Source organism: Engystomops pustulosus, chromosome 7, assembly GCF_040894005.1.
Source record: "Engystomops pustulosus chromosome 7, aEngPut4.maternal, whole genome shotgun sequence".
NCBI classification, from domain to species: Eukaryota; Metazoa; Chordata; class Amphibia; order Anura; family Leptodactylidae; genus Engystomops; species Engystomops pustulosus.
The window spans coordinates 158,220,765-158,245,003 of record NC_092417.1 but is presented as its reverse complement, the minus strand read 5'-3'; the positions used below and the strand labels follow the sequence as shown (position 1 = coordinate 158,245,003).

The 24,239-nt window shown below is 42.9% G+C and overlaps 1 protein-coding gene across 2 annotated transcripts in view; it reads right to left on the bottom strand.

Moving 5' to 3' along the window:
* Positions 1-24,239, bottom strand: part of LUZP2 (leucine zipper protein 2) — a 394,297-nt gene that overhangs the window by 176,763 nt on the left and 193,295 nt on the right. For both annotated transcript variants that reach the window (XM_072118540.1, XM_072118541.1), the window contains exons 2-3: positions 11,586-11,703; positions 8,137-8,207 (exon numbers count right to left, since the gene is read on the bottom strand). In XM_072118540.1, coding sequence (XP_071974641.1) covers positions 8,137-8,207; positions 11,586-11,703 — 189 coding nt within the window. The remainder of the gene's footprint in view (positions 1-8,136; positions 8,208-11,585; positions 11,704-24,239) is intronic.

The following is a 24,239-nucleotide window of genomic DNA, read 5'->3' as shown; positions in this document are numbered from 1 at the left end:
GGATCTTGTGATGGAGCTGGCGCTCTGCAGCCAGGCGAGCTTTCGCCAATCCAAGCCCCTGTTTCTAGGCTACTCCCCAAACAGCACTTCTAAGAACCTTTTGTATAAGATCAAGTGTAGTAGCGTTCTTATAAGTTTAGGATATGCCGGGTGAGGGGAATGTAAACAGATGCGCAAGAAGCGCTGAAATAATATCCCTAAATGGTAAAAGTTTGCCAGTATATTTTGTGGATTACACAGCAGGGTGGCGACAAAGTTAACAACTTTGATGTGGAATGCCCTGTAATAGCTCTTGGGCGGTGTGCCTTTTATCGCCTAGGCTCAGCAGTTTGAGCACCGCCTGCTGTCGCTTAGCGACGGCACTGCTGCTGTGCCTAGAGCTACCGACTGATGGCGCCATGCCCACGGATGGTAATTCGGAGGAGGAGGAGGTGGAGGAGGGGTGGGAGGAGGTATAGTAGGCCTTTGAGACCTGGACCGAGGTAGGCCCCGCAATTCTCTGCGTCGCCAGTATATGAGCAGCCCCAGGGTCAGACTCGGTCCCAGCCTGCACCAAGTTAAGTGTAGTAGCGTTCTTATAAGTTTGGGATATGGCGGGTGAGGGGAATGTAAACAGATGCGCAAGAAGCGCATGATGCGCATGGAGCTGGCGCTCCGCTGCCAGGCGAGCTTTCGCCAATCCAAGCCCCTGTCTCTAGGCTACTCCCCAAACAGCACTTCTAAGAACCTTTTGTATAAGATCAAGTGTAGTAGCGTTCTTATAAGTTTAGGATATGCCGGGTGAGGGGAATGTAAACAGATGCGCAAGAAGCGCTGAAATAATATCCCTAAATGGTAAAAGTTTGCCAGTATATTTTGTGGATAACACAGCAGGGTGGCGACAAAGTTAACAACTTTGATGTGGAATCCATGAAAACAACCCAAATTTCTGCCTGACACACCTCGTTTGATAAAGGGACGATGTATGGAGGCAGCTATATGGACGACTTTTGGAGGTAGCAATGGAGACAACGTGTGGAGGCTGCTATGGAGACAATTTAATTTGGATAGTGCCTGTATGTGGCAGTCCCAAACATTTTTCAAACCAGAGGAGCAGGTAGGTGGCCCTCCAGTAAAATGGAATAGATTGAGTGCCTGTATGTGGCAGTCCCAAAAATTGTTCAAACCAGAGGAGCAGGTAGGTGGCCCTGCAGTAAAATGGAATAGATTGAGTGCCTGTATGTGGCAGTCCCAAAAATGTTTCAAACCAGAGGAGCAGGTAGGTGGCCCTCCAGTAAAATGGAATAGATTGAGTGCCTGTATGTGGCAGTCCCAAAAATTGTTCAAACCAGAGGAGCAGGTAGGTGGCCCTGCAGTAAAATGGAATAGATTGAGTGCCTGTATGTGGCAGTCCCAAAAATGTTTCAAACCAGAGGAGCAGGTAGGTGGCCCTCCAGTAAAATGGAATAGATTGAGTGCCTGTATGTGGCAGTCCCAAAAATTTTTTAAAACAGAGGACCGGGTAGGTGGCCCTCCAGAAAAATGGAATAGATTGAGTGCCTGTATGTGGCACTCACAAAAATTGTTTCAAACAGAGGACCGGGTAGGTGGCCCTCCAGAAAAATTAAATGCATGAAGTACTATAGCAAGAGCCAGTGGGCCCTGTCAAAAAATAGCCATTTTCCTCTGCTTTACTGTACAAAGAGGAGGAGAAGGAGGAAAATGAGGAGGAGGAGGAGGAGTGGATCAATTATTCAGGTTGAGCTTCCTTCACCTGGTGGAGATTGGAAATTCTGAGAAATCCAGCCTTTATTCATTTTAATAAGCGTCAGCCTGTCAGCGCTGTCAGTCGACAGGCGTGTACGCTTATCGGTGATGATGCCACCAGCTGCACTGAAAACCCGCTCGGACAAGACGCTAGCGGCAGGGCAGGCAAGAACCTCCAAGGCGTACAGCGCCAGTTCGTGCCACATGTCCAGCTTTGAAACCCAGTAGTTGTAGGGAGCTGTGTGATCATTTAGGACGATGGTATGGTCAGCTACGTACTCCCTCACCATCTTTCTGTAAAGATCAGCCCTACTCTGCCGAGACTGGGGACAGGTGACAGTGTCTTGCTGGGGTGACATAAAGCTGGCAAAAGCCTTGTAAAGCGTACCCTTGCCAGTGCTGGACAAGCTGCCTGCTCGCCTACTCTCCCTCGCTACTTGTCCCGCAGAACTACGCACTCTGCCGCTAGCGCTGTCAGAAGGGAAATACTGTTTCAGCTTGTGCACCAGGGCCTGCTGGTATTCATGCATTCTCACACTCCTTTCCTCTGCAGGGATGAGAGTGGAAAGATTTTGCTTGTACCGTGGGTCCAGGAGAGTGAACACCCAGTAATCGGTGCTGGAATAAATTCTTTGAACGCGAGGGTCACGGGATAGGCAGCCTAGCATGAAATCTGCCATATGCGCCAGAGTACCAACGCGTAAGAATTCACTCCCCTCACTGGCCTGACTGTCCATTTCCTCCTCCTCCAACTCCTCCAACTCCTCTTCTTCTGCCCATACACGCTGAACAGTGAAGGACTCAACAATGGTCCCCTCTTGTGTCTCGCCAACATTCTCCTCCTCTTCCTCCTCATCCTCCTCCACCTCCACCTCCTCCGATATGCGCTGAGAAACAGAACTCAGGGTGCTTTGGCTATCAACAAGGGAATATTCTTCCCCCGTCTCTTGTGACGAGCGCAAAGCTTCCGACTTCATGCTGACCAGAGAGTTTTTCAACAGGCCAAGCAGCGGGATGGTGAGGCTGATGATGGCGGCATCGCCACTGACCATCTGTGTTGACTCCTCAAAGTTACTCAGCACCTGACAGATATCAGACATCCACGTCCACTCCTCATTGTAGACTTGAGGAAGCTGACTGACCTGACTACCAGTTCTGGTGGAAGTTGACATCTGGCAGTCTACAATCGCTCTGCGCTGCTGGTAAACTCTGGATAACATGGTCAGTGTTGAATTCCACCTCGTGGGCACGTCGCACAACAGTCGGTGAGCGGGCAGTTGGAGGCGGCGCTGCGCTGCCCTGAGAGTGGCAGCATCTGGGCTGGACTTCCTGAAATGCGCACAGATGCGGCGCACCTTCATGAGCAAATCAGACGCTGCACTATCAGATTTAACACATGGGCCAGGCATGGCACATGTGTCAGTCTGCCGAGTTGCAGAGCCGCCACCAGGTTACGGCCGTTGTCACACACAACCATTCCCGGCTTGAGGTTCAGCGGTGCCAGCCACAGATCAGTCTGCGCCGTGATGCCCTGTAATAGCTCTTGGGCGGTGTGCCTTTTGTCGCCTAGGCTCAGCAGTTTGAGCACCGCCTGCTGTCGCTTAGCGACGGCACTGCTGCTGTGCCTAGAGCTACCGACTGATGGCGCCGTGCCCACGGATGGTAGTTCGGAGGAGGAGGTGGAGGAGGGGTGGGAGGAGGAGGAGGCATAGTAGGCCTGAAACACCTGGACCGAGGTAGGCCCCGCAATCCTCGGCGTCGGCAGTATATGAGCAGCCCCAGGGTCAGACTCGGTCCCAGCCTCCACCAAGTTAACCCAATGTGCCGTCAGCGATATATAGTGGCCCTGCCCGGCAGCACTCGTCCACGTGTCCGTGGTCAGGTGGACCTTGTCAGAAACGGCGTTGGTCAGGGCACGGATGATGTTGTCTGACACGTGCTGGTGCAGGGCTGGGACGGCACATCGGGAAAAGTAGTGGCGGCTGGGGACCGAATACCGAGGGGCGGCCGCCGCCATGAGGTTGCGAAAGGCCTCGGTCTCTACTAGCCTATAGGGCAGCATCTCCAGGCTAAGCAATCTGGAGATGTGCACATTAAGGGCTTGGGCGTGCGGGTGGGTTGCACTATATTTGCGTTTCCGCTCCAGCGTCTGGGGTATGGAGAGCTGAACGCTGGTGGATGCTGTGGAGGATCGTGGAGGCGACGATGGGGTTTTTGTGGCAGGGTCCTGGGCAGGGGGCTGACTAGCAGCTGACACAGGGGAAGGAGCAGTGGTGTGCACGGCCGGAGGTGAACGGGCTTGTTGCCACTGAGTGGGGTGCTTAGCATTCATATGCCTGCGCATACTGGTGGTAGTTAAGCTAGTAGTGGTGGAACCCCTGCTGAGCCTGGTTTGGCAAATGTTGCACACCACAGTCCGTCGGTCATCCGGTGTTTCCTTAAAGAACCTCCACACTTCTGAAGATCTAGCCCTCGCCGCAAGAGCCCTCACCACGGGAGCTTCACTAGTTGACAGTGGCGCTGATGCACCAGCTCTGGCCCTGCCTCTCCGTCTGGCCCCACCACTGCCTCTTCCAACCTGTTCAGGTCGAGGACTCTCCTCCGTCTCAGAAGCACTGTGTTCACCCGGCCTCTCAACCCAGCTTGGGTCTGTCACCTCATCATCCTCCGATCCCTCAGTCTGCTCCCCCCTCGGACTTCCTGCCCTGACAACAACTTCCCCACTGTCTGACAACCGTGTCTCCTCATCGTCGGACACCTCTTTACACACTTCCACTACGTCAAGAAGGTCATCATCACCCACAGACTGTGACTGGTGGAAAACCTGGGCATCGGAAAATTGCTCAGCAGCAACCGGACAAGTGGTTTGTGACTGTGGGAAGGGTCCAGAAAACAGTTCCTCAGAGTATGCCGGTTCAAATGGCAAATTTTCCTGGGAGGGGGCAGACTGGGGGGGAGGAGGCTGAGGTGCAGGAGCTGGAGGAGTGGGGATTTCGGTGACATGGGTGGACTGCGTGGAAGACTGACTGGTGGTGGACAAATTGCTCGAAGCATTGTCAGCAATCCACGACATCACCTGTTCGCACTGTTCTGGCCTCAACAGTGCTCTACCACGAGTCCCAGTAACTTCAGACATGAACCTAGGGAGTGTAGCTCTGCGGCGTTCCCCTGCTCCCTCATCAGCAGGTGGTGTCTCACCCCGCCCAGGACCACGGCCTCTGACCCCTGCAGTAGTTGGACGCCCACGTCCCCGCCCTCGTCCTCTACCCCTAGCCCTGGGGTTAAACATTTTTAAAATGAGAGTTATAACTTTTTTTTTTTTTTTACTTTTTTTTGTTTTTTTTTGTGTTTTTTGTGTTTTTTGTTTTTTTTTGTGTTTTTTGTTTTTTTTTGAGTTTTTAGAACCAAACAATCCTATCCTATTGCTATGGCTATTTTCTAGCCAAGTATCAAAGGAAGCACACTACTATGCCAGATGAGATGACACTGAGTTAGTGCCTAATAGAAATCCAACCCCTACTGAATTTTCCCACTTCAGCCTTTGCTATGGATATGTGCGCCACTAAGCGCAGAACACAGCGGTCGCAAGTCTCACTACAAATTGCTCAGAATTGGCAAGTACATGCACTGCAGAAACTACAGCCACCAGCAGATCAACCAGAAATCAAATATATAGAACGCTACTGTAGGCTTCAAGAAGCTATTTGTATTCTCCTATGGCTATTTTCTAGCCAAGTATCAAAGGAAGCACACTACTATGCCAGATGAGATGACACTGAGTTAGTGCCTAATAGAAATCCAACCCCTACTGAATTTTCCCACTTCGGCCTTTGCTATGGATATGTGCGCCACTAAGCGCAGAACACAGCGGTCGCAAGTCTCACTACAAATTGCTCAGAATTGGCAAGTACATGCACTGCAGAAACTACAGCCACCAGCAGATCAACCAGAAATCAAATATATAGAACGCTACTGTAGGCTTCAAGAAGCTATTTGTATTCTCCTATGGCTATTTTCTAGCCAAGTATCAAAGGAAGCACACTACTATGCCAGATGAGATGACACTGAGTTAGTGCCTAATAGAAATCCAACCCCTACTGAATTTTCCCACTTCAGCCTTTGCTATGGATATGTGCGCCACTAAGCGCAGAACACAGCGGTCGCAAGTCTCACTACAAATTGCTCAGAATTGGCAAGTACATGCACTGCAGAAACTACAGCCACCAGCAGATCAACCAGAAATCAAATATATAGAACGCTACTGTAGGCTTCAAGAAGCTATTTGTATTCTCCTATGGCTATTTTCTAGCCAAGTATCAAAGGAAGCACACTACTATGCCAGATGAGATGACACTGAGTTAGTGCCTAATAGAAATCCAACCCCTACTGAATTTTCCCACTTCAGCCTTTGCTATGGATATGTGCGCCACTAAGCGCAGAACACAGCGGTCGCAAGTCTCACTACAAATTGCTCAGAATTGGCAAGTACATGCACTGCAGAAACTACAGCCACCAGCAGATCAACCAGAAATCAAATATACAGAACGCTACTGTAGGCTTCAAGAAGCTATTTGTATTCTCCTATGGCTATTTTCTAGCCAAGTATCAAAGGAAGCACACTACTATGCCAGATGAGATGACACTGAGTTAGTGCCTAATAGAAATCCAACCCCTACTGAATTTTCCCACTTCAGCCTTTGCTATGGATATGTGCGCCACTAAGCGCAGAACACAGCGGTCGCAAGTCTCACTACAAATTGCTCAGAATTGGCAAGTACATGCACTGCAGAAACTAAAGCCACCAGCAGATCAACCAGAAATCAAATATATAGAACGCTACTGTAGGCTTCAAGAAGCTATTTGTATTCTCCTATGGCTATTTTCTAGCCAAGTATCAAAGGAAGCACACTACTATGCCAGATGAGATGACACTGAGTTAGTGCCTAATAGAAATCCAACCCCTACTGAATTTTCCCACTTCGGCCTTTGCTATGGATATGTGTGCCACTAAGAGCTAAACACAACGGTAGCAAGTCCCCCTGCTAATTCCTCACAAAATGGTAATAGATGCAAATTAAAATAAAAAAAGTAGAACGTTATTGTAGCCCTAAGAAGGGCTGTTGGGTTCTTGTTGAATCACTCCTGCCTAACAGTAATCTACTAGCACCCTAACGCTGTCCCTGACCAGCAGCAGCTCTCTCCCTAGCGGCATCCAGAGACAGAATGATCCGAGCAGCGCGGCCAGCGGCTAGTCTATCCCAGGGTCACCTGATCTGGCCAGCCAACCACTGCTATCGACGTGTAAGGGTACCACGTCATGCTGGGTGGAGTGCAGAGTCTCCTGGCTTGTGATTGGCTCTGTTTCTGGCCGCCAAAAAGCAAAACGGCGGGAGCTGCCATTTTCTCGAGCGGGCGAAGTATTCGTCCGAGTAACGAGCAGTTTCGAGTACCCTAATGCTCGACCGAGCATCAAGCTCGGACGAGCATGTTCGCTCATCTCTAATTGCTATTCTAATCTCAGATGAGATGAGAATATTTGTAATTTACTGTACAAATATTACATGTAGTGTATAAATATCAAATAAGTGTGTCCTACTATCATAAGGAAAGGCCATTACAGGCGGATTGAAATAAAGTGGTAACCATTCATTAAGGTCACAGCATGTTCAGCCTCACAAAGGCCAAGGCAATAGAGGGGGCTGCTACTGGAAGTTTTGATACAAACATCCCCCAGTTCAAACTCTTGAGCACCAGGGATGTTCCGATTAACCCCTTTCATGCAATAAAACACTAACTGTATTTTTTGCACCTATCGTTATCCTGGTTAACGAGGATTTGGGAAAATCTCAATTAACAGGTTAACATTTTCAGAAATGCCATGGATGCAGTTCACTAATCTTGATTGGCTTAAATACAGGAAGTAGCTGAAATTTTTTTTTATTATAAAAAATTCTGCTATGCCCATGATTAGGGAGGAGCCTATGCATATATATGCATTTGAGCCCTCAGATAATACAGTACAATACATAATTTTCTTTATGTTTATGTGACTTTTTAATTAGGTTTTTCTATAATACTGTATTTGATAAAATGTGGTGCTTTTTATTTTTCATTAATGCAATTATATGTATAAAAGAAAACATAAACCATTGGGAAGAGTTTACTTTGCAATAGCTAGTTCTGCATGGTCATAGACCAAATCCTTTAACAAGCGTTAATTATTCCACATAGACTATAAAAACTCAGCCTTCAAAATGACATTGAGAAAATAAGAATGCCCCAAGTGGACGCCAAATTAGTTGTTCATTAAACTCCTTTGTAGTAGACAATTACACAATTTGTCTGTATATTTCAGAATTATAAGATTCTTCGTAGCGTTTGTTCATTTACCTTTGTTTTTGTTCCAATTCTAAAAGTTTTTGAACATCATTCTTGGAAGACGCTTCATTGCTTTTCAAAGACTAGAAAATAAAATATTGAAATTCATCACGTTTGCTTAGAAATACGGTAATGAAAACATGTCATTGTTTCTCAAAGACTAGAAAGTAATATATTTTAATTTATCGTGTTTGCTCAGAAATAGAGCAATAAAAAAATACGCCTAAAAATGTTGACTGTAAACAAACACAACTGGAAAATATAAAACAAATATAAATATATAAAAATGAAAAAAAAACCCACATAAACAGAATAAATCACAAGTTTTAGTGTAAAAATTTGCTCAAATTAACATTTTTTAAAAAATAAAGTCATCTTTTTTTCTTTTGTTGTTGATGCTTGTATTTCTTCTATTGTAAACCTCTGCCAAAATTTTAATTGAATAAAGGTAGGAGACTTGGGTCTTATACATTGCCAAGTTTCAGCATGCCAAATAAAATAATAACTTGGGAAATGTAATTAATGAAATAGACGATGCAGACTGCGAAGTGAAAATGGCTGTAGTCATGTATTTAAGTCTTGCTGTCTCAAAGTTTTGTGTTCCATCTTCCTTGTCGACATTGTGAGGCTTTGGCCCAGATATATGAAAACGGGTGTAATCTGCCTTAGTCCAGTTTGCCTCTATAATGTTAAGTTTGCGCCAAAAAAAATCCAGTATTAGCGCCCACTCTTAGTTAATCTGGCCTGTTTTTTTCGGTGCACTTTGCTTCATGCTGTTATGACACAATTATGGCAGCGCAGTAATGACTAAGCAGTACCATGCCCCTTTAAAGGAAATTTTCCACCATGGATCTACCTATTAAGGTAGATGGGGTGGTAGGGGCCTCTATTGTACGGGAGGATAGCCCTTTTAAGGGCTAATCCTCACGTCCCCGCAAACTTTTTATAATGGTCACTGCTGCATGTGCAAAATTCCGGCTTCGCAGATGAGGACGCGCGGTTCCTCGTAGCTGCGTGCCGAAGATATCTGGTAGGAGGACCAAAGAGGCTACTGGGGCATGGAGTAGCTGTGCCATGTATCCTTAGCTCCGGCTACTTCAAACCCCAGTAGCCTCTTTAGAAAATTAGCATATTAGGGAAATAAAAGTTATAAAATGATTGTGGGGACATGAGGATTAGCCCTTAAAAGGGCTATGCTCAAGTACAATAGAGGCACCTATCACCCAATCTACCTTAATAGGTAGATCAGTGGTGGTAGGTTTCCTTTAAATGCACAGTTTTAGTGCAACGTTAAACAAAAGTGGTGCAAACACTTCATAAATACACATGCAAGCGCAAAACATGAGGTTTTTTTTGTGCAAACTTAGAAAAAAACTGGAGAGGGCACAATAATATATCTGGGCAATTGTGTAGCAATTTGATATTTTAAAAATTGATAGACTCTTTATAAAGGAACAGTTTTGAAGAGAACATCAGATTGAATAGACTTGATAGTAGTGTGATAATGCTTCTGTCAACAAACTAATTGAAAATTGGGTAAAAAATTTTGGTAAACTTGTATTATTAATTTCTGAAGTCTTAACTCATTCTGGCCTTAGGAGTACAGTAAGTAAAGTGCCACTCACAGATTGACAGCTACTATATCTTTGCAGGAATGTTCATAGGGAGAAAAATGTTATTCATTGACATAAACCAGACCACCAATTTTAAGCAGTGGTGCTTGGGTTGATTGAACACAAAACAAAAATAAAACACACTTTTTAAAGAAAATGGATTATGGATTATGTTTTGTTGAAAAATGATTCAGTTTCCAGTTGCTACCTCTCAAAATCTTTGTTTGCATTGTTCAAATTTTAATATCAACACCCAGATTAAGAAGGAAGGAGTGATGATGATAAAAATCGAAAGCAAGAGCAGAAAGAAGCACTTTCTCTTAAGATATATATAAAAAAGGTTTCTTTTATTCTCTGATGCAATCCTCTGTGAAAAATTACTGAGTAATGTGTTTGGGTGACATGTATCTTATTTTTTTTTCAATTTCTAAGGTATAAGAAGACAATAATTAAGCGTGGCCAAGTGAAATGCATCAGAATCTTAAAAAACTTAGGAAATAGTGAGTTTAAATTTGTGCGATTTTGTCAGAATTGGTTCAATAACAGCTCTAGAACTTCTCATGGTTAGTATTATACACAGGTGACTTCATCTTGCTGCATCATGATTCTGTACCTCGTGGCAATCTTTGTTTTAACACAGTGGGGCAGATTTACTTGCCCAGTCCTGTCGCGATCCCACAGTGCATTGTCCGGCGAGGATTCGGGTCTGCCGCGATTCACTACGATCATGCACCCGAGTTCCTGCATCCATCGCTTCTGCGCCGAGGTCCACCGGAGTTCATCTTCTTCTTCCTGGTGCATCTGAGTGCTTGATCTTGTGACACAATTCCGTTTTTAAATTCCGCGTTTTTTCCGAATCCGTCAGGTTGTCTGAAGGCCAAGTCCCCCAATTTCTGTTGCATGAAAGCCGACGCAATTGCACCAAAATCCAATCTAAATCAATGGCCCAGATTTACTAAAACCCCTGCGTCAGTTTTATTTCATGTGCAAATTTTCTTGCACGTGTATTTAAGAAGTGTTTGAGATACATTTGTGGTGCACGTTGCACTATACCCGACACAACACAAAATTTTGCACTAAATTGGGCGCTCTGGTGCTCAGTCAGACTGTGCGCCGCATTTAACATGCAAAGTCAGAGGTGTGTCACATGCCCCATGTTAAAGGTGCACCAAGAAAATGGTGCACTCTGTTGGAGCAGTGCAGATTCATGAAGAATGAGTGCCAAAAATCTTTAGTAAGTGTGGGCCACTGTGTCATCCAGTTGTTACCTATTGGTCAGTGTAGGGAAACTAGACACGGACAGAGGTTGAAGGAACTCCAGTGCTTATACTTCTTCCCTATCTTGACGGGCTTGTACAAGTTTTATAGCTTTGACCGATGTGAAGTGTTTAAAATAAAGGGGCAAGATTAAGATGACTATGATGAAAACATGAAAGGCATAGGAGAGATCCTGCAATGTAATAAAATCAAGGCTTTTGAACTTTCTAAGAACAAAGACATAAAACAACAACAATGTTCAGTGCATGATAGAAGAAAAAATTGTTCAAAAAATCTCTTGGGAAGGAACAATTTTTTGAACAGGTTCAAACAATTGGAAACTCAAAACTAGAGATCTATTCTGGAAAGATGAAGAGAATATCCACATAGTATGTGACTGCAATGACAGCTCAACTTATGTTTTGAGCTGTCAAATCCAGGACTTGTTTTATTGTTTTAGAATTATATCATTCCATTAGAGGACATTATTTTGTTGTAATATGAAAACATATATTTGGTTTAATTTCCATATATTAGTTGCCAGGGGGTCATTAAATTTAGTTACATTTTTTGAAGATAAAATAGACTGACCCGTAAATTTCCTTTGATGCCTTCAAGCTCCTGGGATGTTTTGGAAAGCTGCCGGAGGATACTGCTTCTCTCCATAAAAACTTCCTTCAGTTGTTTTTCCAAGTCATCATAGCCCTGTCTAGCAAGGAGAAGACAGAAGTCAGTTCTATATTCTTCATGGTGACTAATTCTCCAATTAGATGGTAAACAGAAGAAGCAGTTTCAAAGTAACATGAAAAGGTTATTCTTGTTGTGCTAACATCAATCTGTCATGTTGGTCCGAGAACATGTACATACTGAATGGAATACAAAGCGCAGCTCATGACATAAATCATCTTTTGATTTTAGCCAATTTTTCATTGTTTACTCACATATTTTAAGCAAGAACAAAAGTGCATTGTTTTTGACATAAACCAGTTTGGAGCAATATCTCTCCAAAGTAACTTTCAAAAATATCTAAAAAAAAATGAAATATTGTTCCTATTCTCTGCCCCATACTTGGATGAGAGGAGCAACCAGTCACTATGTTCAGTGCTCTTGTGGCATACACCAATATCAGACCGGTGATGGTCTGCAGATTCCATTGTGAATGTTTATAGCCCAAATCTGGATGCACTAATTGGTAAGAATTTGTTTGTTTGCAATTTTAAACACTTTTTAGCGATAAGAAATAATTTGGGAGCCTTTTATTTAAAGGTAACCTGTTATAGCAATTTGGGACACTAAACCACCCACAGGTTCTTACAAACCTTTAGTGTCCCAAATCACCCTAGATGATTGAAGTGATTGGTAAGAAATGAAAAAACAAATGCACCTAGGTGTTGCAGTAAAGTTAGCTTAGTATACCCAGGTTTCACTGCATAAGCACAGCAGGTACGGCGCATGAACAATGAATTATCCCGGCTTCACTTGCCGCATCCTGAGAGTAGGCGCCACATGATGAGAGAGATGTGCCTCATCGGACTCACATAGGTAAGTATAAAAGTTTATTTTTTTCATTTTTCACCATTTACAGCCCTCAAACAGCTTGATTTGGGACCCTAAACAACAGGACCATAAGGATCTGTAGTTGGTTTGGGGTCCCAAATCGAAATAAAAGGTTCTCTTTTAGGGGATTTTCTAAAGAATAGTCAGTTATCAGTAGGTGTTTGACACACCAAAAACCCCAATGATAAACTGAGGATCCAGCATCTACAAAGGCCATTGATATCATAACAATTGGTCACAGGATCGCGGTTGGAGGTAAGGCCAATAAATGAATAAGATTGGACTGTAATACCGAGCATATCCACTGTGCAATGTACAGCTCTGTGCTTAATGAGCAGTGAGCAACACACACCCAAACACTGTGGTCACTTTAGATATCTGCGGCACCTTATCAATCTAATAAAGGCCAATGGAGAGGTTGTCATTGTCCAATTCCAAGAGAACCCCTTGAACTATGAAATCATGTAAACATATTTTCATTTAGCTATAAAAAGCTATTGACATTTCTATGAAATTCTGTAATTGGGTCCACTATGTTTTCATAAAATAGAGGCACCTTTACGTGGTTCACTGTATAACTAATAAATATTATTTTGGTTCCAAGAAATTACTTTTCTGAGAGACACAAATGCAGTTTCCTGTAACCCTCTTGATTGTAAAGATAACTGCTTTCAGGTATGACCTAGGTGCAAATTCATTGAAGCTTCTAACATAGTTCATGGCCTGTAAATGGCAATTTTGGGGGTTTCAGAAGATTGACTATAAGTGAAAATTTGGAAAGCCAACTTGACCCTTTAAACCCCCAAAAAGTTGGCAACAATGCAGACAACTTGATTCGAATATACTGACACAGAGCAAAACACACCAAATCATTTAGATAGCTTTGCAAAACAATGTGACTTAGGGTGATTAGTAGCATTTACTGGAGTTATTGAAGTCTTAACTTAAGATAGTTGGGAAAACGGTTGCCAGACGAGTGTGAATCTGGGGTTCATGAGATCATACACATCTATGCATGGTAGCCTTTGTCAGAATGGGGTAAAAACAGAATGGGCCATCTTGTTAATGTGAGGAAATACTAATAATACAGTTTCAACACACATATGAATTGATAAGCAGCTGTAATGGGCTCAGTTCCAGATAGGCAAAAAAGAATAGCCACATTGAGCTAACGCATAGACATGTCATTATCTGAGATTCACTTTCCGCATCGCGAGAGGAGGCATCACATCGTAAGAGAGATGTGCCACGTAGGTAGGTATAAATGTTTTTTTCTTCATTTTTCACTATTTACAGACTTCAAAAAGCACAATTTAAGACCCTAAACCACAGGTCCACAGGGAGCTGTAGTTGGTTTAGGGGCTCATGAGATCATATACTGGGTGATCGACAGTTAGGTGTAAGGTGTGAGTTCAAAATATATCTGTGGTCTCACGAATACATGGAGCAACGCTGATACGACATGTCAATGTGGCACCCCGGATGAGGTGCTACTCGCTAAAAAGGTATTGGGTCAAAATCAGGACCATTGACTAGAATAGTTGTGATAATACTGGTTGAATTTGGACTTTACTTTACTTCTGAAATCAGAAAATGGTCCCTTATGAATTCAGTCATTGTTCTACAAGTTTTTGATATTTAATATTTTCATGGTTCACAGAGATAGGGCTCGATTTTTAAACAATAACTTCAAGGTTATATTTTACCGTTTTCTATTCTCCAGTGAATTCAATCTGTACAGAAGGATCCATACTTTGTTGGATATTTGATTCAATGCTATAGAAATGTATCGTAAAAAAAAAAAAACATTCTATACCCCTAAATAAACCATAAATTTTGGTGCTTAGCCTGGGGTAAAAACCTTTGTATCAAATGGTTGGCCATTCACTTGAATGGCCACCACCCCCGAAGGAAGGAAATTAAAGGTTGGACTGAAATATTTTAAGTAAAAAAATTTGGGAGACATAAAATGTATCCACATTAAAAATATGTATTTATTTGATTTAAGAGGTTTATCTTTTTTTAATAGTACTTGAGGAATAATAAAATAGTAAGAAATCATTTTGAGCTATGACACTTCCTGGCATTAATACTGTGTGCCATGAGTCATTTATTATAGCTATGATACTGTATTTTTATGACTGTAGGTTACCAGACTGTAAACTCTTATTTTTCTTTTCAGACTAATAAAACTAAACATGTCCCTTTAGACTTCCAGCAAAAATAATCATCGAAGACAAGACTGGCGTAGGAACTTCAATAAATGATGAGCATTTATTCTTCAAAAACTTCAAAGGTTTTTTCTTTTTCCTGGAACAAGGGACAGACAGCTATAGCTTAAAGAAAACTTATTCTTACAGGAGAAAAAAAAAAAACAGATAAGATGTAAATACAGAGCATCTGTGGGAAGAGATTCTGTGCTTCATCTGAGTAGTACAAAATCCTACTTAGGGCCAGAAATACAACCTGATTCTCTTAAAGTGTTAATTTTTTGTGCATGTTATAAAATCTACACTTGAGACACTTTTTGGTTGCAGGAAAATCGGGTATTTTTGAAGACCAATAAGTAGCATTCATGAGCAGATATTGCCCAAGTCGTAAACATCAATTCGTTTAGATTTTTTTAAGCCATCCATTCAAAGTCTGAGAAGAAGACCTTGTTTTTGAAAAAAAAACATCTATTTAATGGAAAAGATGTCTGGGAAAGATATACATGATAACCAAATGTAAGAGGGTTATGGTTACCACCCCCACCAAATCTTTTTACATCCTTTAATGAAATGGTCCCCAACCACCGGGCCATGGCCCAAGACTGGTCCCAGGAACACATGGTCCAAGGCCGCGGCCAAAAGAACTTAATGTCAGGGTCGCTAGGGAGAATGCTGGGACTTCTGGTTCTTCTGCTGGTGCCAGCAGCGTTCTCCGACCCCCGGCGCGTATCTGCGCAAACTCCACCTCTCATCCCGGGCAGCGGCTGCTAAGATCTCGCGCTGTCTAGGAGTTGTGTTCGGAACTGCTGGGACTTGTGGTACCTCTGCATGATGCCTGGGTGTTCTGCACCATGAGGGGTTAATTCCCAGAAGCTGTCCAGCTCCTATCAGGTTCTGGAGGTGGAGTTCTGGCTGCATAAATTGCAGCTTCACTAGTCACCTGTGCCAGTGTTTGAAAACCCTTCAGCACTCGCTCGCTGCATTAGGTGTGACTCGCTCTGTATCTGTATCTGTATCGTTGTTACCTCGGCTAGTTTTTGACATTGACGTTTTGCCTTCTGACTTTGTTATTGATGTACCCTCTCGTTGTGAATCCGGCTAGTTTACCATTCTTTTGTGTTTTATGTTTGTCAGTCTGTTTGTGTTTCCCTTACCACACTTATCCAATGTATTTCGAGTCTTCAAGTAGTCGCCCCACGGTTTAGCATGGGGGGCTATAGGAAGGGACAGAGGTTGGGGCAAGCTCAGGGCACACTATCCCCTGTCTTCTGTGTTACCCAACCCTAACACTTAAAATAATAACTGTATACTTACTTTGGGAAAATGAGGTGCATGGACTTATAAATAGTTGGTAATTTTTCATAGCTCACTTGAAAATGTATGCAAGGTCCACCCTGGATTACAATTCAGCTATACAGGCGGTCGCCTACTTAGGGAAACCTGACTTACAGACAACCTGTAGTTAAAGACGGACCCCTCTGCCCCCTATGACCTCTGGTGAAGCTCTCTGGATGCTTTACTATAGTTCTAGATTGCAATAATCAGCTGTAAAGTGTCTCTAATAAAGGTTTCTTGATAATCCTTGGTCCCATTACAGCAAAAAAATTTGATACTCTAATTGTCACTGGGGAAAAAGAAAATAGCCTAGAACTACAATTATAAAATATACAGTTTTGACTTACATACAATTTCAACTTAACAACAAACCTATGGACCCTATCTTGTATGTAACCCGGGGACCGCTTGTAATGTTTACCAGTATTCTGGTGCAGACCAAAGTATATTTGTTATGGTCCCCACCCTGCCACACCTTGCTCCTCCCATTGGGATGAAGGGCGTAAAAGAGGGGAGAAAAAATTTGCCCTTTCCCGGGCTTGATATAGTTGGTGTGCATTTTGTGTTCATTTTTAAGCCCCTTTATTTTTAAGATGTTTCTTAGAAAATGAAGCTGTTACATCTAGAGATGAGCGAGTATACTCGTCCGAGCTTGATGCTCGTTCGAGTATTAAGGTACTCGAAACGGCTCGTTGCTCGGACGAGTATTTCCCCTGCTCGAGATCGAGCATTTAATTAAAAAAACACAGTGAAGAACAATGAAGAATAGAATAAAAACAGTGAACACAGTGAACACAGGATCATTTAAGTGAAAAACACAGTAAAGAACACAGTGAAGAATAGATTACAGATGTTCGGCACATCTGCTTACTTGTCGGAAGATACGCGCGGAACGGTGCGAACAAAATAGCATGTGAAGAACAATATATATGCGTGAAGAACACATTGAAGAACACGGTGAGCAGGACAGAGACACCGGGGAGCAGCACAGAGACACCGGGGAGCAGCACAGAGACATCGGGCAGTGGCACGGAGACATCGGGCAGCGACACGGAGCGGCACGGAGACATAGGGGCACGGAGACATAGGGGCACGGAGATATAGGGGCACGGAGACATCGGGGCATGGAGACATCGGGGCACGGAGACATCGGGGCATGGAGACATAGGGGCACGGAGACATAGGGGCACGGAGACATAGGGGCACGGAGACATTGGGGCACGGAGACATCGGGGCACGGAGACATCGGGGCACGGAGACATCGGGGCACGGTGACATCGGGCAGCGGCACGGAGACATCAGGCAGCGGCACGGAGACATCGGGGCACGAAGACATCGGGGCACAGAGACATCGGGGCACGGAGACATAGGGGCACGGAGACATAGGGGCACGGAGACATCGGGGCACGGAGACATAGGGGCACGGAGACATCGGGGCATGGAGACATCGGGGCACGGAGACATCGGGGCACGGAGACATAGGGGCACGGAGACATCGGGGCACGGAGACATCGGGGCACGGAGACATCGGGGCACGGAGACATAGGGGCACGGAGACATAGGGGCACGGAGACATCGGGGCACGGAGACATAGGGGCACGGAGACATCGGGGCACGGTGACATCGGGGCACGGTGACATCGGGGCACGGTGACATCGGGGCACGGAGACATCGGGCAGCGGCACGGAGACATCGGGCAGCGGCACGGAGACATCGGGCAGTGGCACGGAGACATCGGGGAGACTTCAGTGGAAGAAGAGCAGCGGATCCCGGGACAGCGTATCTCCCGACAATTAAGCAGATGTGCTGAACATCTGCAATCTATTCTTCACTGTGTTTTTCACTTAAATGATCTTGTGTTCACTGTTTTTATTCTATTCTTCACTGTTCTTCACATCTGCTAACTTGTCGGGAGATAATATACGCGCGGAACAGTGAAGAATAGATTGCAGATGTTTGCATACATCTGCTAACTTATCAGAAGCATCAGGAAAAGTTCGTCTCGAATAACGAGCACCCGAGCATTTTAGTGCTCGCTCATCTCTAGTTACATCCATTTCCCAATAGGTCTCCTGCAGAAAAAACAGGATAAGTAATACATTCATTGTTTATTTTAGAAATAAAGAAAAATTGCAATGTATTGTACAAGTTATATTAAACAAGGTTCTAGTCTCCATTTGGGAAAAAATGATTGCAATAAGTAAAAAAAAAACAATAACAATAAACCGTCAATAATAACATTTTGCACAATTGAAATGAAAATCACATAAAGCTACAAACTCATCTCCAAAACATGATACCAATAAAAACTATGGCTCTCCTTGCCTCAATCGCCAAAAAAATACTTTTCTTACACGGTTTAAAAACCTTGCAAAGTTCGACACAAATATAAAATTTAGATTTGTGATTTAAAAAAAAATACTAGTCGTTTTAAAAAAAAAACCCTCAAATCAAAAAATTGACATGGAAATAAAAAAAGTAAAATGCCTGTAATGAAAACTGTCTGCAGCAAGAGGTTAAGCTACAAGGGCTAAGCAAGCTTTTAGTAATTCTTTACTGTTTCCATAGTAACCAGCAGCATTTAAAAGGCTTTCATTTATATGAATGAATAATAAAGTACATGAAATAGTTATAATAAAGTTAAAAGGTGGGATGGCTAAGTACTGCTTTTACAAACTTATTCTGAAGTTTGTTATGCAAAACTACTCAGTAAAATGTTAACCGCACTATTCCCTTTTGTTTGTAGTACCACTCCCATCCACTTGGTGTGCTCTCCCAAACATTACCGGATGCTTCACCAGTGTTGATGTTTCCAGTAGGATTTTTTCCTAAAAAGAAGAATAAATCTTGCCCCAAACGATTTGGTATAAATTTAAAAAAGACAGAGAGAACACTTTGGTACATACTCAAAACTAGTTGTAGAATGTAAAAACAAATATTACAGGGTTTCTTTTTCTGGCAAAATATATAATATCATAAAAATATTAGCGATGAGTGGACCTGAACCACAATGATCAAGCCTGTGCCAAACATTATGGATTCAGTCCCCGAAGCTGAACATGGACTTCAGCTCATGTCCCCGACTGCTGGTACCACCGGTGGTTCAGGGTGTATCTCTTCTAATATTGGCATTGAGTATGCTCTAACATTTACTCTAGGATCATTGCTGTCACGGAAAGTGACGATCCCTAAGAGAATTGTGACACGCTTTGCCGGTGGCATTTAAAGGGTAAGACTCATAATCGGTACCAGCACCAATCACTGGTGTAACCAGTGGGGTGAGTGCTCGGGTTCAGTAGCTGGACCCAAACAGATCTTTCAGTTTTGGGTCCACTCATCCCTCAAAATTTGAAACCTAGATCATTAGATTTATGGAGGGTCTAACATCCAGAACCTTTATAGAAGGTTCAGGTAATCAGAGAATAAAACAGGAAGAAGACAGCTCAGTTCTTTGTCTAGTGGTCAGACCAGGTTACTGCTGATTAACTCCTATTTATTCCGATAGGAGAAAAGTTGCAGTTGACTCAGTTGTCTATCTGCTTCCTGTTCCATTCTCTGTATAGCAGCTACTGAAAACTACTGATTTGTTGGGGTGCCGTTTGAAGGACCCCCACCAATTTGATATTGTTGACCTGTCTTAAGCATTAGTCATTAATATTTTTAACTTGTAAAATCCCTTTAACCTTGTCTTTTGGTGTGTTGTGTGAAGACGCTCTGTCTCGTTAGCTTTTATTGTTTATTAGTGAGCTTGTTGGTCGGAAAGCCACAGAGCAATTGACCTTTCCCGGTTTGTAAAGTGTTTGTGGTAAGATCAGTCACAAAGGATTTCTGATGTAAAGACCTACTTAATAATGCTTCCCCTCATGCTTTTACAGATCTTTGTATTGGAGGATAAGACATAACCTTGGAATACTTCTTTAAAAAAACTAAAGAGTCTAAACTACATGATGTAATGTCCTTATGGATATGGGCTTATTCGGCAGAGTAAGAGACGCCGTAGAGGAAATTTGTGAGCTTTAGCTAATTCACTAAAACATAACACGTACCGGGTTGAACTTGTGAATTTCATCTAATGTGCAGTAACCATAACAATGAACCACTTTCGCATACATAGTAATAACACATCGGAGTTTAAAAGTAACTAGCCTATCAATTTATGTACATGTGCCAAGCTACGGGACACAATTCCATTGCATCTTGTTAGCGGCTGAAGATGAGATTTCATTTCAATACCTTAAGAAAAGGACATTTATGGCTATTGAAGTGAATCACTATGAAATATCCCGAAGACAATGTCATGATAAAAGGGAAATCTGCCGCATTCTGGGTAATTGCTATTTTAGGTTTCATTTTAGTGCTGAACAAGCAGATTGGATTTGGTAAGATCCAACGTCTTTAGAAAAAACACAAAAATTGAGAATTAGATTTAGAATATCAAAGCTTAAGAATATTACTTGAGTTGACACATAGAACTTTTCTGATATCATATATTATAAAACTATTTTAACGTTTTTGTCAAGGACTTCCATAATTCTACTTTGTGAAAGGACAACAGTTAGTCCATGATTGTTGTCATTTGACACTATTAGGGTCCCATTTATCCCATTGCCTATGGTGTGGTTCATTCACAAATTCAGAATCTTAACCAGAATTTCAAAGGGTCTGGAGTTGTTATGGTATCCCACAATACCCAAACACATTGGGGCTTATTTACTAAGGGTCTGTGGACGCACTTTCGTCAAATTTTCCGATTGCTCTGCTGTGACAGGTATTTATTTTTGTTGCAGGCAATCGGATTGTGGCGCAGTTGCACTGGCATTCATGCAACAGAAATTGGGGGGCGTGCCGAGACGATCTGACTGATCTGGACTGAGTGCGGGATTTAACTTTCAAATTATGTCGCAAGCCCAAGCACTTACATGCACCAGGAAGAAGAAGGTGAACTCTGGCAGACCTGAGTGGGGAAGTGACACATGCAGGATATCGGGTGCACGATTGTAGTGAATCATGGCAGAGTGCAATCTGGTCAGACAATGCACTTTTGTGGAATGCATCAGGACGGGTAAGAAAATGTGCCCCTTTGGGACACATTTACTAAGACTGTGCACATTCTTTCTAGTGTAAACTGCTTGCACAGGTATTTAAGAAGTGTCTGCACCACAAAGGTGTCGCACGTGACCGTTTTGTGGCACAGCTGCACTATGCACCGTGCAACAAAAAAAAATGAGGGGGCATTCCGGCGTTCCGTTCCGCCGCTCAGTCAGAGCGTGCACTTGATTTAACATGCAACTTCTGTCGCATGTCCAATGTTAAAGGTGCACCAAAAAAAGTTGCAGGGAAGCGCCAGAATCATGATTTCTAGGGCACGTTCTTAATGAATCGGTTGCACCCAGCATTATACACAGGCAGAGCACTTTTAGTGAAGTTTCCTACATTCTTAGTAAATGTGCCCCATTCCATTGGATCTCCACTCTTTCATGAGTGCATGAGCAGATAAGTAAAAAAAAGATGTTTTCTGGAGGTGGGTAGTTGTAGGATGTGCTTTGAAATTTTGGGCTTCTGTCAAAAATCTGCCATCTTTATATATTTGTTTAATGCCATTACAGTTTTCTTAATAACACATTACGGAAGTCCAGCTCTCTATAGTCATGGCCATCACATGGAAACTGATTTTCAAACGCAGTGTATTTACAATCTATCCTCACAAAAAACGGTGTATTTGTTTTGCATGTAGAGCCTTGTGTTTTATTATTTCTGTTTAAGTAAGCTTGTACCGTAATGTTTGCCGTGACATTTCAATGAAATGTAGCACAGCGGAAAATTGCAAAAGTTACTTCATAATGAGGCAACACACTGAATACAGTACAAATGACTCCGTAGTTCAACTTACATTAAATCTGTTTGTTTAAAGGAATTAACACGTTCAATTAAAACGACTCAAGATCTAAAATACAATTACTATCAAAATACAAAGTCGGGGATGTTTCTGAGATTCTTTTTTTGTATCAATTGTTTTGTGGTTTTTTAACAGGAATACAAGGCAAAAGACAGAGGGTATACAGTGATGCAGCCGAAATGTTTTCATAATGCCATTATACCATAATAGCACCGGTGTATTGTAACACGTAATTTGATTTGCCCTGGGGAGGGGGGGGGGATTAAGGAGGAAAATTGACTTACATAGGATCGATGAGTGAAATCTGGAAAGGAGGAGGGTTAGTGGGGAAGGGTGGGGGCAGAACGTACAAGGTGGCGTTGAGATAGCATTTATGGGTTAGAACCCGGGGTCCTCTGGACCCATGTTGAAGAGCCCTGATTCCTAAAATGAAAACTATCAAGTATTTTTAAACAAATAAACATAACATAAACAAGGTTGTATATATCTTAAAGGGATATTCCCACAAGGACAAGTTTCTTCAATGTCCTCAGGATAACAAAATAACACATTCTCTAATTCACTGTTATGTACAAAAATAAAGCATTTCACAGATATAATTCCAACCTGTCTCTATCAGTCCTGGTATACACAATTTCAGTAGCCCCGAGACATGACCCTGTATAGTCGGAAGCCATCTTGCCTTAGGTTGTGGAGTTGAGGTCTTTTCTGTTCTCTGCTCCCTGCCTTTAGCCCCCTCCCCCTGACTTGTAGGACAGAACTCACACTGATACAAACTTACTTCCTGCCAGCAAGTATCAGCGGGAGGAGAACTACAAGCTACGGGCAGATTAGTTCTTTCTCCGGAGAGGGGGAGGGAGACACATCAGACCTCATAGTGTGATATAGCAGAAATGCAGCAGAGCTGATTGCGGGGGTCATTTATCTTATCTCTATTTGTTTTGGCTTGTATTTTTCATCAGATCTCTTTTTGAGACATTTTGTCTTTAAATATGTTGCACAAATGTCTCAAGTCACTTCTTTGCAACATTTTAGTGCATCTGGAATAGAGGAAAATGTATGATACGGACGAGAAACGTCCCAAAAAGGACAGAAAAAAAGGAAGAAAAATAAAATTTGATGACCCCCCATTGTGTATACTGTTTTCCCGACTACATTGTTTCTCCATCTTGCAAATTTCATCTACTTTACTTAGCCATTCCTTTACTGTGGGTGCTCTTTTTGCAACCATCTGAGGGGTATTAAAAGATTAGCTGCTTTTATTAGTTGTGTGGGCAGGTCATTTTTGGAAGGATGGCACTTGCCATATGGTAACAACAGTAATATTGCAGTAAATGTGAACAGCTGTTTAATGACTGCCGAGATTTTTTTTTCTACCATATGCCAATAGCTGCCGGTTCAGAGAAAAGCCGAGCCAGACCTGCACATACTGTGGGCGATTCATGCAGCCAATGTGATTTGGTTGGGGCCCCTTTGAAGGTAAAATGGTGGGGGCCCCTGGGCACATTCCCAGGGAGCCTACCCTTTAACCCTGCCCTGAGATGATTTGCACCCTATTTAGTACATGTAACAATTTAGGCACCTCCAACCTATCCGCAACAAATATGGTAAAATGTCTCTGAGGTTCTTGAAAATTAGAAAACGATGCTTCCTGGAATCTAAAACTACATTGTAAGCAGCGAAACTTGACTCTAGCAGAACAAACTATACAGACATGGCCTTTCTCCCTACATATGTCTGGAACTGCCAAATATAAGCAGAGGACAGTGCTTGGTTATGATTGACCTCTTGCATATGTTCACATATGTTCTCCTCTTAACTAGTCCTAAATTCTTCAATTTCCAAACACCTTACACCTAACTGACCATTTCCTGCAAAAATACCTGTAATATATAAGGCATAAAGGGGTGGTTGATTTGTAAGGATGTTACACAATCATTATGTACTAGGGCTACCAGATGGCCTGGAGCAGGAGCACCAATGAAGATCTATCCATGGTTGTTGTGGAGATGCATCTGCTGATTCAGATTTTCTATTGCTGCAACTTTATGGGTCACATAGATGAAGGTGGTGAGCTGGATTTGGCGCTTGGCTCTATCCCTTTGTCTCCTGTTGGGGGTGACCTCAACAACAAACATGCATGTCTATTACATGAGAGAAGATAGGCCACCATCTGGTGCCCCCCCCCATAACAAAACTGATAGAAATGATGTTGCCACATCATGACCAGCTTTTATTCCCCTTCTA